Raw genomic sequence first — 17,709 nt, forward strand, 5'->3', positions numbered from 1 at the left:
TAATTATCATTTTTTACTCTACATTAAGAAAAGCTGCAATGATTCAGTTTAATGTTTTCCCAAACATAAATTAAGCACTGGTACATTTTTACTCCACCTTTTAGCTGTAAATGTTTATAAACCAGAGTCTGTTATAAATTCTCTAATTGGTTGTTTGGATTATGTATGTTGATCCTAAGTCATTAGTGACTTTGACTTTATGGCCACCCCATCAATTAACATATGGATAACAAGGGTGTGGGATCAGTAACACCGCTGCAGCCTAGGTTTCCATATGTACAGACCTGTGGTGTGAGAGCTTTCATGGTGTGTGTGTGACATGACACTCATTGAAAAACATTAATCAAGCCTTTAATGTTTATTACCTGTTCTCACTGAGCCAGGACCAGTTCTTCCGAGCTCTGTCTTTCTTAGGTGTCTCTTCACGGCAGCTCTGAGATCAGGAGCAAAAGCCACGTTGTGCCACCCTTACGGCCGTAAAACACCTCGTTACTCATCATGCCTGACACAGGTTCTACAGCCACCCTAACTCCCCAGCACGTTCTCTGTCTGTCTGTCTCCCCTAAAGCAATTGAACAGTCTGCTTTTGGTTCCCTCAAGTCTTTTATCCACATCTTGATCTAATCTATTAAATTGCACTAGATAATAGAGACAGAAAGAGTGTGTGGCAGAATGACCTGTCCATTCTTTACTACAGCAGCATAGAAAACCACACACTTACTTTGCACAGATCATTTATTTTTATGCATGACAATATCATCATATTTTGATGTTGTTCATATTTTAGTGACAGAAATGCATTAATACCAGGAAGACGATTTTATTCGTACATTAGGTCATCATCTGTATGAAGTTTTGCCTGTTCTTCTTGTGTCCATATGGGTTTCCTCAGTGTCCTCCGGTTTCCTTCTGCTATCCTAAAAACATGCTCTTAGATGCACTGACTTTGCTAAATTGCCCCTCATTCAGTGTGTCTGCATCAATGACCCACCGAGGTGTACTACAGCCTCGCACCCAGTGATCATTGGAAAGGCTCTAAATCCAGTGTGGCCTTGACCAGGATAAAGCACTTACTGAGGATGAATAAATGAATGGATCTCCAGCAAGTACTTATCCAACAAACAGTATGTCCAGGCTTGAATTCTTCCTTTACTTCATCCCCTGATTTGCCTGAAGAAGAAAAAAAATCATAAGAATTCGGATTCAAGTTAATCTTCAAGTGTATGTTGTGTAACTTAGTAAAACAAGAACAATCTTATATAAAAGGGGGGTAAGACAGAAGTATTGTATACTGGTTGCTAATTTTCTAGGATTTGAAAAGGGGAAAACAATTAATTCTGGATTAAAATATTTTATGTACAATTTTGTCAACACCTTAACTTTCATTTAGTTGTTATTTTTGCCCATATAGGTAAAAAAAATAAACAAAAGTATGCACTGCCAGTGTATTTATTGACTGTCTTTATTACAGGGCACAATGTGGAGCTAAATTATTCCTTGTGCTCACAGAACCTCTCTTTCACCAATTTAATTCCTGGAATATGACCATGCCATCAGGGGGTAAAGAAAACCCCACTCATGTAAAAACATGGTCTGTCTGTACAATCAGGTTATAAGCTGACTTCACAGCTGTTTAGTCTCAATGCTGTGTGTAAAAATTGTCTCACTTTCACTATGCTTTTTACAATGCAACTGTATCAAGTGTTTAAATGATCTCCAATCATGTTGATCTTTTTCCAACTACATATCCTCCATGAAGATGCCTGTTCAGCAACATACTTCCAGAATTTGATGAGTGAAAAAGCAGTATTAGGTGAATATTGAGCACAGAGAAACATTTCACCTCCAGGTTCTGAGTTCAATTCCCACGGCGGGGTCTTGGTGGGTTTCCTAATTGGCATGGCCAAATTGCCTTTAGTGTGTGTCTTCCGATTGATTAATTTGTTTGCCGTATCTTACATTTCAATTTTGTCCTAAAAATATGCACACTTTTGCATACAAAGTATTTTATAAGAACTTTTCACATCATATCTCATTTGATACGCACACAACTTGGCACAGGTTTTATGCCAGATGCCCTCTCCTGACACAACCCTCACATTTTATTTGGGGTTGTGACCAGCAGGCTGGGGTTTGGCCACTGAGTGGAAATTTAACAAAAATACTAACACTAATCTTATACCAAAATCATGCATAGTTTAACACTGAATACAAAGTCATTGTGAGCGTTACATCACAATATTAATAAGCATGCCGGTATAACTAACAGCGTGGATGAAGCAGGTCTTCAGAGCTTTAAACTCTTTCAGGCAGAAATCTTTCTTCAGCTCCTGTTTGCCTGTTGTAGTGGAAACCACACATTTCCCATAAGCAGCTGCCTACAACACAAACCAGTCCAGACATTAGTTCAGAGAGCTGCAGTTATCGTCCCTATCAAAGGTTTTCATACGAAAACTTTGGAATTTAGTCCATAAACTGTAACTTATGGTTTTATTTACCTCTACTGAGCACCGGGCTAACAGCTCAGGAAATCTCCTGATCCGCTCCCGGCTACTGGCCCAAGCGTTTCTCCCTGACATGACGTCAACACACAGATCCCGCCTCTTACACAGCGATTGGATGACGGTTCATGTTCAAAAGCGTGTGACCAATCGGGAGAAACGTTAACAACGACGTCACAGATACTACCATACACCGTATATTAGAGCATTAGCCGAAGTCAGCTAACTAATAACTATCTGCTGAGTTTGGAAAATTACAATGGTCCACAATTGTACTGCGATTTTTTCGATATTAAATAGACACTGTATTAACAAAGGGCACCGTCGTCTTTACCACAAAGAGGATAATCCAATAAACCGAATCCGTTAAACTTCACCCTCTACCAGAGCAGCGCCATATTTGTAACCTCTGACCCAGTGACGCAATCACAGGTAGCTTTATGCTTCCTTCAAGTGCGCCTCGTTTGTTCGGAGGGAAATGAATACCAACGTACAATTTGGTATATTTGATGCAATGTTATATGTGGTGGGCGTGTAATGGTGAAGAATATTTCCTATATTTGCTGGTCATTTTAGGCAAATTTCCCATCCAGAAATCGATATAGGTTAGTGGTAAGCACTGTCGCGTTGCACCTCCAGGTTCTGAGTTTAAGCCCCACCTCATTAACTTAATTTTACTGAAAATAGTTCACCCAGGGGTACCTAACTCGATGAATGAACGAAACAGACTCGGCCTACCCAGGCTTGTACAAAATGGTTCTGTGGTTGTGTTTATTTTGTTTTATGTGATATTATACCTCTTGCTTGTAAATAAAGAAATGCTGATTTTTATTTAAGTGTTTTTTTGTAACTCAGATTCCATAATAACTGGATAGTGTCTTCTTCTTCTTTGTCTTTCGGCTGTTCCCTTTCAGGGGTCGCCACAGCTAACCCTATCCTCTGCATCCTCTTCTCTCACACCAACTAACTTCATGTCCTCTCTCACTGCATCTCCTCTTTGGTCTTCCCCTAGACCTCCTGCCTGGCAGTTTAAACCTTAGCATCCTTTTACCGATATATTCACCGTCTCTCCTCTGAACATGTCCAAACCACCTCAATCTGGCCTCTCTGACTTTATCTCCAAAACATCTAACGTGGGTTGTCCCTCTGATAAACTCATTCTTGATCCTATCCATCCTTGTCACTCCCAAAGAGAACCTCAACATCTTTAGCTCTGCTACCTCTAACTCTGCCTCCTGTCTTTTCTTCAGCGCCACTGTCTCTAAGCCGTAGAGCATTGCTGGTCTCACCACTGTCCTTTCATTCTCGCTGATACTCTTTTATCGCACAACACACCTGACACTTTTCTCCACCCATTCCAACCTGTCTGTACCCGCCTCTTCACCTCCTTTGAACACTCTCTGTTGCTCTGGACCGTTGACCCTAAGTACTTAAAATCCTGCACCTTCTTTACCTCTGCAACCTGTAGCCTCACCGATCCTCTTGGGTCCCTCTCACTTACACACATGTATTCTGTCTTGCTGCGGCTAACCTTCATTCCTTTGCTTTCCAGAGCATACCTCCACCTCTCCAAATTTTCCTCCACCTGTTCCCTGCTCTCGCTACAAAGCACAATGTCATCTGCAAACATCATAGTCCATGGAGACTCCTGTCTTACCTCATCTGTCATCCTGTCCATCACCAGGGCAAACAAAAAGGGGCTTAGAGACGATCCTTGATGCAGACCCACATCCACCTTGAACTCTTCTGTCACACCTACAGCTCATCTCACCACTGTCTTACAGCTCTCATACATGTCCTGCACCACTCTAACTTACTTCTCTGCCACTCCAGACCTTCTCATACAATACCACAGCTCTTCTCTTGGCCCCCTGTCATACGCTTTCTCTAAATCTACAAAGACACAATGCAACTCCCTGTTACCTTCTCTGTACTTCTCCGCCAGCACTCTCAAAGCAACTGCATCTGATGTACTCTTTCTAGGCATAAAACAATATTGCTGCTAATAACTGGATAGTGTGTTTTTGTTTTGAGTTGGCCCCACAGCTGGTTATCTAGATTATTTATATGATATATTTAGGCTTTCATGGTATCAGATTTGCCTTTAGTATCAGACAATTTTACAAAATTGTACAATTTTTTTTACAAAAAAATATATAATTGACTATGGCATGGTAAATAGCAAATACTTGCCCACATGGAAGAGCGACACTGCGAAAACATAGATTAAAAAAAAAGAAGAAGAAGTCCGTGTACAACCTGGAAGTTTAGGCCAGTAATCAGAAGTTACCACAATTTTTAAAGCAGTTGAATAGAGCATTACTGCCCTACCCGTATTCAAACTAATCCCGCCTCCTGCGCTGTGATTGGACGCTCAAAAACCTGAACTAGTTACTGAATAGAAATTCACAAACCAATCATAACGCAGAAAGAGTTTTATGAATACGGGTGGGGAAAATAGTCACAAACGGTTCCTTAAAGACCCGCCTCTTTGAGTTCATTCCTGCTTTCTGATTGGGTGGATCTAACCGTGACCTAAAGACGATGGACCAATGAGATGCAGTAGTGGAGTAGTGTAGGTGTGTGGTGTGACAGCGCACGGTTATTCGGCCTAACGCAGACAGCGATGAGACATAGACACGGGATAGACCTGAGACCCGTAACTAATGGCTACATTAATGGAGCGACTGGCTTTCTTGCAAAAAGTAAGTGTCATATATTGTGTGGAAACGTAACAGTCTCTAACAATATTGAGTTTTACCTTGACGTGTTTGTGGCTGGTGTGTTTATCTGAGGTAAGTGCCTAGCTAGCAGGCTCTAGCAGGTTCTTAATGTGGATGTGAAGGTCTCGATGCTCAGGCCAGTTCATTTCTTAAATGCACCAGAGCTCAAAATCAAACTGAATATGTTGTGGATTTTTTGACCTGGGCTTTTTGTCATCTCTTCCCTTATGCTGTGTCATCAGATGCCGACTCTTATGAAAGCGACGGCAGATGACGAAGTGCCCTGTCCAGGATACCTCTTCGAGGAAATCAGCAGTATCCTTTTTCAGCTGTATTGCATAGATTTGTTTACAACAACTTCTTTCCAAATAAAGCCTCTTGACTTGTAAAACATCTCAGAAATTTCCCATGAGTCTCTGGGCTGCTGCCAGTGTCTTCTTGAATACCTTCTGGAGAGGCTGCAGGTTGAGTCATGTCATGTCAAACTGAAGGTGAGAAAAGTGCCAAGGAAAATCAGGAAGGGGCAAATACTTTTTCACAGCTCTGTACATACAGATTGTGGCTGACTTTTCACTGTAGCAGTATTTAAACACCACCTTACATAAGGAAGAAGAATAATATATTAACATGGATTTGAGTAAACTTCGATCCAACCGCTTCTCCCAAGAGATACCTCAACGACTTGTTTAACTAGAGATCTCATTATTCTACAGCATAAGCATGCGTGTTCATTGTGTTTTCTGTCCAAGGTTTTGAAGATCCTGCTGCACCTCTCTGGCCACAGTCCTCCGCACTTTGTCACAGAACTGAGGCGAAATGCCACCTTCATCCAGGAAGTGACAGGTTAGAAGATTCCACATTCATCTAAAGCAGCACGGTTATGCATATAGGCCTATAATAATTTTATATAATAAGGTATAAAATCAGAGAATTATATAGAAACACTGCTTTAAGGGCAATGTCGGTCTGGATTACTTGTTTACATGTTTAATCTTCGAGTTTCAACTTGCAGCTAATTGATCAGAATTCTAACAAATGAATAAAATAATGCTCTCAAGTGGTGCAAACAAACTTGCCCTTATCGCCAATATATCACAAGTGTAAATCCTGAAGAGGACCAAGCAATCCCTGGAGCAAAATTGAGTGCGGGAGCCAAATTAGACAGGCTAGGAAGAGACACTAGTAAATCTTATGAATGTGGAAGTGGGGAAATGGCTTTTCTTTGTCTCTGCATACGCAGCAGTAGGAAAGGTGTGGTTGGTTGTTTTTGTGTCCTAAAGAAAGCATGTGTTAACCTTTGCTTTACCCTAGTTGGTAGCTGTCCATATAATGCGTGAGAGCTGGCTGGTAGGTGAGCACTGGCAGATTACCATCTAGAGAGAAAAGCAAATCATCAAACAAAAGTAACCAAAAAGTAAGAATAGCACCCGATCCTGTTTTTGGTATCTCTTTCAGTGTACAGTGGTCCTCCAGACTCTGTTCATGGCAACGCACTCTTTCAGAAAGTCCGGCTCTTGGCACAGGTGAGTGATTTAAACCTTACTTCTTACTTAGTTTTTCGGATCTGTCACACATCATAGTGTGTCATCAAATTAATTCCACCTATCTACAATATGGTCAATGAGTTTTTAGATCGTCTTTAGACAGTGTTATCTAAAGATAAGCTGTTTTATTGTCCTTCACCTCTTTTCTATAGGAATTGGCCAGTGTGCTCTTCACTGACATGATGTCAACAGAGTCTGGTGTTTCTGCCTATAAAGCAGCAGGTCCAACTCTAGGTATGTGAGCAAGTGTTTATGATGCATCATTATTATTGCTGAGTTGACTGTTTTTAAAACCTAGCAGCTCAATTACAATTATGGTGTGTGCATTTACTTCAGAAGTTTGTCAACATACAGTATAGTAAGACGGAGGATCATTATCATCTAAAATATAAACAAAGTCATCAGTCTGTCCCCAGTTTGATCCTGAGCTCGAGTTCTTGTCTTTGTGGTGTTTCACAGTGTCCTCTAGGTTTTCAAGCTTCCTCTAAACTAAAAAAAAAAAAAAAAATAGGAATTGTTCCTGAATTCAAGAATATTCAGAATAAAATTTTGTCAATTTTTGAAAATTTGTCAGTTGTATATGTTTAATCCTTATCTCATCATGATGTGACTTTTGGTTTGTTCCTTTAAGCTGCGAGATGCTTGGTTGCCTTTATACACTGTCACAAACACAGTATTTATTTATTTGGCCCATCATTCGTGTTGATTATGGCACGCATTCAGTGTTGCATCATTTCGATAAGGTTATGCAATGTCACAACATTTATTTCAATCCAGAGTCATGTTCATTTCTCTCCAAGATTTCATGATGGGAGAGTTGGCCCACTGTGTAAAGCCTTCCCTAACACATCCCTAGATTTTCTTTTTGGTTAAGGTCTAACACTGCCCCCACAGACATTATGGGTGCATCACTTCATCTACCTCTCCTCTTACCCTCTGGAACAGGGTAAATATGGACTTTTTTCAATTCTCCACAGTCCATTCTTTATTCCCCCTAGAATTTTTTTCTGATTAGTGATGCGTGGTTTTGTTGAGGCTACACAGCTGTTTGGTCTCAGTTGAGTTTTTATCACATTGTGCATGTGAAAATGCTTTTACTTTAACTATTAAACATAGCTGTTCTACTCTTGTTTTTTTATGATCTGATTTCAAGGTTTCAAAGGTTTAAGGATATGTCTTTCCTGTAGATGATGGTTCATCACTATCTTTCCAGGCTTTAATAATGCGTTGGGCAGTTCTTAACGTAGTTTTGTAGTTTCAGCACTCCTTAGTTGTTTTCTTTGCTTGATGCAGGAAAATAATTTGACCATTTTAAAACAGTATTATTTTTGCCATGACAACATGATATCTCTTTCTTTTGACATGCTTGTTTAAGAAGCTACTCACTGCATCAGTTAGGGTTAAATAACTTGCAGCCAACTGAACCCTATTATTCACTGCAGTGATTATCAAATGGAAGACTTTTAGCTATTTGCTTAGGTAAATTCAAGTGGTGATTATTATTATTATTATTAATTAATTAATTTTTGGGCCATGCAGTGTGTATTAGTTCATGAAAACATTGAGATGTTCTATCAGCGGAAAAAAAACCCCCACATAATCTTAACTTGTGTGTAAACTCTTTGTCAAATGTTGATTGAATTTTATTATTTTTTTTTAAATAGGAATGGGACCAGAGTTTCTCAGATCAGGAATGCTGGGATTTGGAAGTAGCCCAGCGAGGAAATCATCTAGTAAGACAAAGTTATTTCTAATTTGTAAAGAACACTGTTTGATTGCGCTCTTATTTTGACTTTATTTAATACATCCTTTATGTCTTCTCTGCAAGATACAGTGGGTATTTTGGGTAAGATTCAGAAGGCTGCGGAGGTGGTTGCCAGTGCAGTCCTGCCCCCCACAGAGCATGCTGGCATTCGACTCCACGATAATCACTACCGGGCTGTGGTGGCACCCTCTGCTGTTGTGGAGGTTGCAGTTCCCGCGTGCGCCTACAATGTCCCTTCACGCAGCCACAAGGGTATGCGGATAAGCTAATGCTTGTTATCTGTGACAGGTTTTTTAGCTACATAAAATTTCTTGCTTATAATATTTTCTTAAGTACTTAGTTTAATCTGCTGAAATAATGTGCAGGTCTGGAGCTAGACTGTAGTTGACAACTTTGGTTTAGGTTAAAAAACTGCAAAAGTATCTCTAATGCCTAATAAATGGAAATATGGCAATTAAAGTAAATTAATAATGTAATTAAAGTGCATGTAAGGTGTGTGTTTATAGAGAGGGTTTATCTAAAGGATGCTTATTCACACTGTCCAGTTATTGCCTAATGTATCTACAAACTATTAACAATCTGGCAAAAATCTTCTCAATCAACACAGTATTTGTGTGTGACAAAATACAAAATTCAGTATTTATTCTTATTGCAGAATGTATTACAGTACATGCAAATGAGTTGCATTAACAAGTATTTATTTCTTGTGTCTTAGCCTCTTACAGGTCCCCTGGGCAGGTGAGTGGAGGTTGGGAGGAGACGGGCAGTGACCACAGCTCCTCTCACAATTCTTCTTTTGAGACTGAACCGATCATTCAAACCTCAGTGAGGGGAAGCAGTAAGTCAGGAGACACGGGCAGCCACTCAGGGGCGAGCAGAGAGAGTGGAGACAGCGTATCAGAACGGTAATAGCAGGAGGATTTTTTTTAATAATAAAAAATAAAATTCATGAAAAATTGACAGTCAAACTTTACATGTTATAAGATATTATGATATATTTTACCCCTAAAATAGTAATGTTCGGAATTAATGTATGATGAAAGCTCTCAGGAGAGATGGTTGAATGTTATACAAGAGAGATTGGGCTGGCTGATACTTAAACAATAGAAGCTATATTGAGATTTCTTAGATTAAGACTAAAAATCATTTAAAGCTAAAGTTTTTTTCTTAAGTTAGGACACTTGAAGACATTCGGCCTTTGATTTCCTTCAAGTTCTGTAAAACTACTATAGTATGTGACCCGCCAGTATACAGCTGGTGTGGATGGGGACTGGCTCTACTTTCTGCCATGATTTAGAGATTAAGATTGTTTTAAAAGTGTGCAGGCGTTGACATGGTGGATGGATTTACTTGTATATGGGAATTTAGAATTTTCAGCAATTTAAAACATGCTAATTAAGGAGGATTGACACATCTCTGCAAATTACTGTCAAACACTGATGAAACCTTTTATTCACTGTCTCTTCGCATTCAGATCTATTACCTCACCGGCCTTCAGATCAGTTACCACACTCACAATTTGTTTTGTTCTGGTTCTTCTTTGTCAGGGTGGAGGCTGTACAGTTGGGAGACTGTGGCCAGGAGATGGCGCTGATCAGTAGACTAACAAATGGATTTAAAATATTTCTGTCCAGGGATGAAAGCCAATGTTTCGTTAAAGAGTAAGTGATTAGATGTTTCAGAAATGACATTTTTCTTGTTTTCAAAAAAGAAAGTTACATAAAATTCAGTGAGTTGATGGGATCATTTGTAAACATTTCTGGGGGAAAATGTCTGGTCAGATGTTTTGTGTAATGATGTAAATCTGTAGGAGTCCTCCTTTAATAGCAGTACCTCATGAAAAGGAACTTGAACAAACAGATTTATTTATCTGTCTCTCTTTCTTTCTCTCTTTTTAGGTGTTCTACATTAAACTGTGAAGTTGTGGTAGAGCTTCTCTGTCATAAACTACAGGACTCCTCACAAAACACCCAAATGGTATTGTTATTTTGTTATCTATAACTTCTCAACCATAAATGCCAAATTTAAACATGCTGTTACTTAAAGCACATCATTACCACTTTTGTGTGTGTTTTTTTTATGTTGGTTTTTGCTTGAATAAACAGACAATCTAATCCCTCCTATGTCACACCTTTTGCCATCCTAATCTTATTTCTCCAGAGGGCCCTGTGTGGTCTGGCATGCCTGATGTGCACAGATCTGCTATCTTTAGAGCAGATCTTCACTGTTACACATGCCCGACTCACCCAGTTGAGTAAGGGCACAGCAGGACCTGTAACGAACAAGGCAACCAAGGTAAGGTTGTATAAATAGGAAGTATTGTGTTCAAATATTCGAACAAATGCACAACAAGGACTTGGATGCCTTTCTGTCTGTCCAGCTTCTTAGGCAGTTTGAAGCTCTATTAGGAACTTCCTTGGAAACAACCACACGTGACGTCACGGTGGGTCCAGAGTCATCCGTTGCCTCACATTCAGGGCAGCACTTAAATCAAACCCTCACCAGTCCCCTTCTCTCTGCACCACTGGAAGCTGCTGGAAAGAAATCTTCATCCATAAGTAAAGATCCCACTGCTGGACAGGAAGACCAGGAGAACGTTTGTACTGTTTCTGTAGAGGAGAGCATTCAGAAAGAGCAGACTGGTTTTGGAAACCAAGATAGAAGCACAGACTCCTGTGAGAGCTCTCAGCAGCTTGTACCCAGATTGTCACTGTTCAGTGGCATGGAGCTGATAAACAGAGGAAAGCCTGTGTGTCTGGTTGAGCCTGTTCTTGTAGTTCCAGAGACCCAGGCTGAAGCAGAAGTCGTCGACACGTTCGTGGAGAAGAGCTCAGAAATATCATCAGAGCCGTCTTCATCCTCTAGTGGAGAGCAAGTGTCTCCCTTCTCTTTCCTCAACCTCTGACCTGTCATGTTGTTTAGACAACTTTTTGTTGTAGATGTAGATGTAGAATCAGTGGTCCTGTAAGGAAAACATAACTAGATTGGAATAATATGGGTGTAGCGTGCAAAATTTTAAACTGCACTAGATGTATGAAGGTATGACAATGCCATAACAAATCATCCATACTTGACTATACTTGATGAGTAACTACATATTTAGGTTTAAAAGTGATACCCACACATGGTCAGATTAGAGAGGATGTGGCTGCTCAAATCAAAAGATGTTGTACCAGGATATATGATACATACTCCCTCAGGAAAGGATAGCTAAAGTCAAGTGTGGCACTGATCTTTATATAATATGTATACATATCTAGATGTTGCTAGTGTTTTATAATCAAATCCAATGGGTCATATGTTCAGTGATGAATTGAGTGGAACGGTGTTGACAAACTGTGTGTAGCAATATAGTAGGGGTGTAACTGATATGGCATATACAGTAATAATGACACGTGTATCAATAGAAACCTCATTGAGCCGAAAATACCTTCTCTGAAAGATAAGCTTCGTATTTATCTGGAGAGACTATAGAGGTTTTAAAACGCCTCTCTTAAGCAAGCTGTTTTACTTATACCAGCAACCACATATACTGTGGTTGCTGGTATACTGGGGCATCGGAAGGTCACGGGTTTAAACCCCAGTACCACCAAGTTAAAGCTGTTAGGCCCTTAAACAAGGCCATTAGCTCTCAACTGCTATGATGTAATATGAGATAAAATGTTAGTCGCTCGGGATAAGGGCCTCTGTAAATGTAAGCTTTCCGGATTTAAACCAGGCTGTAGAAATTATGCCAGCGATGGGGAAATTACCAGCTGCAGTTATGAGACTCGACTCTGTATATCGAAGAAGCCAGGATTAAAAAAGGTGTGTGAGCTTCAGAGAAAGGTAACTAACTGCACAACTAGCCAACAGCAGATTTTAAAATTAAACCAAAGCCCTGTACTTCAGATGTGTGCCCCCTTGCGAGTCATTACAAAGAAGCTTGATTAATGTTTAATTAGCCATGCTTAAATTTGTGACACTCTAATGAACAGCTTATGTTTAATTACATTTACATAAACAGTCATTATTAAGCATGTAATCAGGCACTGCTTGTTCGTACAGTGCTAAAAAATATTACGTATCGGGACAACGTCCATCGAATTCTCCATATCGTTACATCCCTACTAAACATTTAGTACGTTTACCTGAGTAAGTATTCTAAAGTCATCAAGTTGTTCAGTGGGAAGCATGGTCCCAGGTTCAATCCTGAGCTCAGGTTCGTGTGTGGAGTTTCACTTGTTCTCTCTTGGTCTGTGTAGGTTTATTTCAGGTACTCCGTTTTCCTCCCACCTCTGAAAAAATGTCTAAGTAGGTGGTTTGGCTGAAGATTAATTTGTGTGTGTGTGTGTGTATGTGTGTGTGTGTGTATATGCTGGCCCGGGGTAATCCCTGCCAAATACCTGGTGTTCCCAGGATTGGTTCTGGATTCACTTCATCCCTAACCAGCAGGTACTGAAAGCGAGTGAGAGAATGCTCCCGGTATACTCTGCAGGTACTCCTCTGAGGAGTGACAAATTGTACATTTACTGATGTACTTGACTGATGTGTTGCTGATGAGAGAAAAACTGATCAAAGATGTACCTCAGGATTCTTTTTCCCTCAGTGTTTACCTTGCCTGACACATATTGTGTCTCATTACAAATAACTTAATGATACTTTTATTTTTTTGCACTATGGAGTTATTCCTCAAAGCTATGGATGTCTTCCAATAATTTAAAAACCTTTACAATTAACACAAAACACAAGAATGAACATGCAAAATCATTTCACAATGTCCTTTTCATGAAATTGGCTACCTGTGGTTTCCCAAACTGTGCTATGTACGTATGTGAGTGTGATCTGGATCTGCAATCAGACATGGCATAAAATACACTGTATTACTCATATCCTTAATTATGTATTGACATCAACACAATAAAGGTATTTAAAAACTTTTATTGTTATTGTACGAAGATCATTTGAGAAAATAACAATTTATAAATTATAAATGTGCTAGCTATGTTCTGTACAATTCTACATACAAAATATGAAGGCGATTGTAATAATTATAATCCAAACACATGACTCACACTGGAGCTCCCAGTCTTGCGATGCAACCCTCTCTAGAACAATTCAAAATTATCAGAGGTGCACAGACTCCAACCCTCTGAATGCGTTTCCCCCCTGAGGCACACTTCTTCCCATAAACACATTTCTTCCCATTTGAGTGCACATTCTAAGTATTCAAATAAATGTAATATTTAACTGTAATGCAGTTTAAAAGCTGTTTTTGCCCATCTGATTTTGTAAGGAAGCATTTTAGAACATACTGTAAAGCACTGCATACTGGGCAGGTGAGCCTTCCTTAAAAACCATCCAGTAACACCCAGGTTGAAAACCACTGCTCCTTCATATGGACATACCACAGTGCAAGATAAAAGCTATATCAGCACCCTTGCTATACAAGGACAAACTCTCGAACATTATATTTGGAAGCACAAGTATGACCTCCGGCCACATACACAACGTACTCATACATACATACATACAAAGATACAGACTGTAGGCTGATGACGATATAGCACATTCTTGTCATTGTCCACTGCTCACCCAGACGTGTAAGGCCTGATGATAAATGAACCAGGGTTTAAAAAAAAAGTGTTTATCGAAAAGATACCGAATAGACTAATCGGAAATTATTTCCTTCAGGCTCTGCAAATTGTTCTGTGGATTCAAATATTTTCATCTTAACTAAAATACTTTGACATCACTTAATTAATTAAATAATTCACTTAATTAATTTCTTGTTAAGTTAGCTAATAAAAGTGCCTGAAGAAAGGTACATTGTTACATACCTGAATAAAAAAAAATCAAATAATTGTTAATATTAAATACAAATATAACAAATAGTTCACACTTAAAAAAAAAAAACTGAAGGTAAGGATATGCTTGTGTGGCACAGATCTGTACTATAGATGTCAATTTGACTTCATGGCACACTAGGAAGAAATCACAAAGCCTGAGTTGTTGTTTTTTTAATATACACAAGATGAAACTAAGCTATCTGAATAATTTAAACTCAAATAGGAACAAATGCAACACATTTACCTTCAGGTCCTATGTATACAGGTTAGAACTGATAATATAACTACGTTTCAATCATTATGCATTAATGCTCCCATGCGCTTAGCTAAACCATCTCTGTGATCGCAAAGGTCTTTAGGAAGAAGAAAGTAAAAATGCATAATTCTTCTGTGCACCACCACCACTCACTGTTCATACACTAACAATGCACATCATCTTGTTGAAACTGTCTTACTTTGTATGTATCACTGTATTATTTAACATATAGCACCATTTACATCTGCCAAGATGAGTGATAGGGATTTACATGTAATGATCATGTAGCATGCTGTCTGAGATTTCTTTAATATTGAAGCACCCAAGTAAAGATCTAAATGAACGCTGACACTCATAATGAAAATTGAAAAATGCTGAAAATGGGTACCAAAGCAGCAAAGTCAAATTTAAGAGAGATTCACATTGTGCCACTGATGTACGTTTCCACTGTAAAAGATTCCCTGTGTTCCATTTCCCAGACGTTCAGGTTTCTCCTGGCTGGCCACGAGTTTTCAGGCTGTTGAAGTGAGCTTCTCTAAGGATGCGGTTGATATGATGGTAAGAGTCATCCGATTCGCCCAGCAGAAAGCCTGCATCTTCACCAAACTGACCAGAGGTGCTAGGGCTAGGGGAATCTTCTAGGACACATTTCCCATTTTGCTTTGCAGGCTGGTATACAGAGCCTGCTCCTGTCAGTTTCTCTGGACTGCTAATGCAACTGCTGTCACTACTGGAAGACTGTTAGGAAAAGAGGAAATTTGTTGTTTAAAATGTGTGCAAAGATTTTTTTTTTATACTTTTTTGATCCTTTTTTTAATTGATTTAAATCAGCAATCAGTTACTGATCAGCAACCTTACCTCAGAGTCCCAAACATCATGGGCCAGTTCAGAAAAGAAAGTGTGGCCTGGAAACCTCTTAGCTTGAGGCGGAACTTGTTCTTCCTCAGCATCACAGCCATGATGCCGTTTTCTGTTAAGAGAAGATGATCATCTCAGTTTCAGTGGTCATTGCAATAATGCAACATAGCAGCCTACATCATGACGGCACAAGTTCTAGCTAAAAATCTTCAGTCTGATATCTATTTATTAGTGCATGTGTGATTAAGATGGCTAAAAGAAACCTGAACGATGGGTCAGTGACACCCGCATCCAGTGTGGTCAACTCGCTGCCACTCCTCATGCTGCTTCAACGTTTTGGCAGATATATTATAACCTCACGATATGACATATAATCTACTGTTACATTTAATGGCACTGCCTACTTTTAAATGGTGAGGGACGCCCACTAGAATTTTAATAGATTAATGAATAACACATCGTACTGTTTTAAACAGGTTTGTTGATTGTCGTGAAATGTGAGTGAAATAATTTAGTTCTGGTTATCATTTAAATTATAGACGCAAGCTATGAATAGGCTTTCCCTTACCAATCCCTGATTTTTCCTTGCAATTAATAAGACACATTACTTAAAAAACTATGTTGGGACAAAATAGTCCTCCGTTCTCATGACTTTCATGTTGCGGAAACCTTCGGGCTGTTAAAATCAGCTAAGATAGTCTCCTTCCATAAATGATAAATAAATGCCCCCTTAAAGAAAGGAATTCATAATTATAAGTTACTTTTTCTTTGCCAAATAATAGCAGGTTTTATATAGCAGTTAATCTTTGTATTCAATATTTTCATCTTAACATTGCACAAGAACTGCTTTGGCATGGCTCTATTGTGTTTTTCCTCATCCCAAGACCTTCACCGAAGACATATAATGGATTCCTTTAATAGTACTGTATACTGTATGCCTCTAAACGATGATAATCACTCACTCACAGTCTATACTGCCTTATCCTATATACCGGGTTGCAGGGGAGCCTCAGGCCTATCCCAGGAGATTTAGGGCATGAGGTGAGGTACACCCTGAATGGGGTAGACAATCAATCGCAGGGCATGCACACTATGGGCAATTTGGGAAATTATCTGCATGTCTTTAGACTGCGTGAGGAAACTGGAGTACCCGAGGGAAACAGATTCATGGCGGGAATCGAACCCAGACCCTGGAGGTGCAAGGTGACCCTGCTAGCCACTGCTGCTTTATTAAGCACGGCAGGTCTTATTTATTCACCACAGCATTTGTCTACTGCAGGATTATGACTCAGCTAGGTTAACAATGATTAGTGATGCTCTAAAACATGGACCCAGGGAGTCTCATAAACACTGATGACATTTAAGAAGAACTCCAAGTGCCAATATCTAATAATAGTCAGTAGCATGCGAGGCATTCAGTGTATTACACACAGCACATCATGTACAGTAATAGTGGAATATGTGCTGGATGTCTAGATCTGCAGCAATGTACAGTAACCAAAACAAACAAATAACAAATAATATTGATCACATATGAAGGTAAACTCTTACCTGCTTTCTGAGAGCATGGGGAAGCTGTGCATGTGAGAATTAGCCGGTAGGGTGGAGGAGGAGGAGGATATCGTCAAAGAGCCTTCTCGCCTGTCAGTGTTTAAACCCGAGTGGTTTTGGGTTGAGGAACCTTTATGATAAAACAGTCTTGACACGACTGACTATGAAATCAGTCAATTTCAATCAATCTTGTTAAGTCCATAAACCAGATGTAATGTGAATGCGAGTTAAACAGACCTCGATGTGTCGCATACACAAAGTGCACTGACTCTTAGGTTTAATATAACTTTATTGACCGTCTGATTCAATGTTTTAAATTAATGCGTTCAGTCTGATCCATCTGATCACCAAATATCAGATAAACCAACAGGTCAGTACAGGAAAGCAGCCAGCCCGTGCATGGACACTGTATATATATATCCCTTTTTTCTTTCCACAACATAAAAATGGCTTATAAACTTATAAACTATTAACTATTTAGGAAAACAAACCCTAATATATATATATATATATAGCACTTAACTGAGCTCCTCGAAGACAGGTTGCATGACAGCAATCTTTATTTCTCTGCAGCTAATTTACACGGTAGAGACTTCCGGGTTCGGCTGCTGACGCTCTCGTGACGTAGTCACTGCGTGCGGAACAAAACAGGAAAAGCAATTAAAAACAACACACACGTATAC

General features: G+C 39.4%; 3 protein-coding genes across 3 annotated transcripts; 1 reads left to right on the forward strand and 2 right to left on the reverse strand.

Annotated features, from left to right (window-relative positions):
- Nucleotides 1–719: 719 nt before the first annotated feature.
- ndufaf8 (NADH:ubiquinone oxidoreductase complex assembly factor 8) lies at nt 720–2,903 on the reverse strand. Its single transcript, XM_053511894.1, has 3 exons — nt 2,499–2,903; nt 2,268–2,378; nt 720–1,170 (listed from the first exon to the last, which is right to left on the reverse strand). Exons 1-3 carry the CDS (start codon nt 2,577–2,579, stop codon nt 1,150–1,152), a joined length of 213 nt encoding a protein of 70 aa, XP_053367869.1. The 5' UTR covers nt 2,580–2,903; the 3' UTR covers nt 720–1,149.
- Nucleotides 2,904–5,052: 2,149 nt separating this feature from the next.
- Nucleotides 5,053–13,455, forward strand: tepsin (TEPSIN adaptor related protein complex 4 accessory protein). The gene is made up of 13 exons (XM_053511593.1): nt 5,053–5,206; nt 5,467–5,539; nt 5,624–5,715; nt 5,974–6,067; nt 6,680–6,747; nt 6,921–7,002; nt 8,433–8,501; nt 8,597–8,785; nt 9,249–9,438; nt 10,081–10,194; nt 10,432–10,510; nt 10,694–10,828; nt 10,914–13,455. Exons 1-13 carry the CDS (start codon nt 5,168–5,170, stop codon nt 11,436–11,438), a joined length of 1,749 nt encoding a protein of 582 aa, XP_053367568.1. The 5' UTR covers nt 5,053–5,167; the 3' UTR covers nt 11,439–13,455.
- On the reverse strand, nt 13,438–17,633 carry si:dkey-21c1.1 (uncharacterized protein LOC100150256 homolog). The gene is made up of 4 exons (XM_053511595.1): nt 17,550–17,633; nt 17,027–17,156; nt 15,476–15,587; nt 13,438–15,355 (listed from the first exon to the last, which is right to left on the reverse strand). The coding sequence occupies exons 1-4, from the start codon at nt 17,572–17,574 to the stop codon at nt 15,101–15,103; spliced, it is 522 nt and encodes a 173-aa protein (XP_053367570.1). The 5' UTR covers nt 17,575–17,633; the 3' UTR covers nt 13,438–15,100.
- Between the last annotated feature and the right edge of the window lie 76 nt (nt 17,634–17,709).

The sequence above is a fragment of the Clarias gariepinus genome, chromosome 14 (assembly GCF_024256425.1).
Source record: "Clarias gariepinus isolate MV-2021 ecotype Netherlands chromosome 14, CGAR_prim_01v2, whole genome shotgun sequence".
NCBI classification, from domain to species: Eukaryota; Metazoa; Chordata; class Actinopteri; order Siluriformes; family Clariidae; genus Clarias; species Clarias gariepinus.

Bases quoted from the DNA above. Each gene is read 5' to 3' on its own strand.
- ndufaf8 (XM_053511894.1), bottom strand. From the start codon at position 2,579: ATGTCAGGGAGAAACGCTTGGGCCAGTAGCCGGGAGCGGATCAGGAGA. The intron at 2,379-2,498 runs GTAAATAAAACC...TTTGTGTTGTAG, and splicing joins TAGCCCGGTGCTCAGTAGAG to GCAGCTGCTTATGGGAAATG. The intron at 1,171-2,267 runs GTTAGTTATACC...TTTCTTCTTCAG, and splicing joins AGACCTGCTTCATCCACGCT to GCAAATCAGGGGATGAAGTA.
- tepsin (XM_053511593.1), top strand. From the start codon at position 5,168: ATGGCTACATTAATGGAGCGACTGGCTTTCTTGCAAAAA. The intron at 6,748-6,920 runs GTGAGTGATTTA...TCTTTTCTATAG, and splicing joins AAGTCCGGCTCTTGGCACAG to GAATTGGCCAGTGTGCTCTT. The intron at 8,502-8,596 runs GTAAGACAAAGT...CTTCTCTGCAAG, and splicing joins CCCAGCGAGGAAATCATCTA to ATACAGTGGGTATTTTGGGT.
- si:dkey-21c1.1 (XM_053511595.1), bottom strand. From the start codon at position 17,574: ATGCAACCTGTCTTCGAGGAGCTCA. The intron at 17,157-17,549 runs GTTAAGTGCTAT...TTTATCATAAAG, and splicing joins ACCTGTCTTCGAGGAGCTCA to GTTCCTCAACCCAAAACCAC. The intron at 15,356-15,475 runs GTAAGGTTGCTG...TTTTCCTAACAG, and splicing joins ATGATGTTTGGGACTCTGAG to TCTTCCAGTAGTGACAGCAG.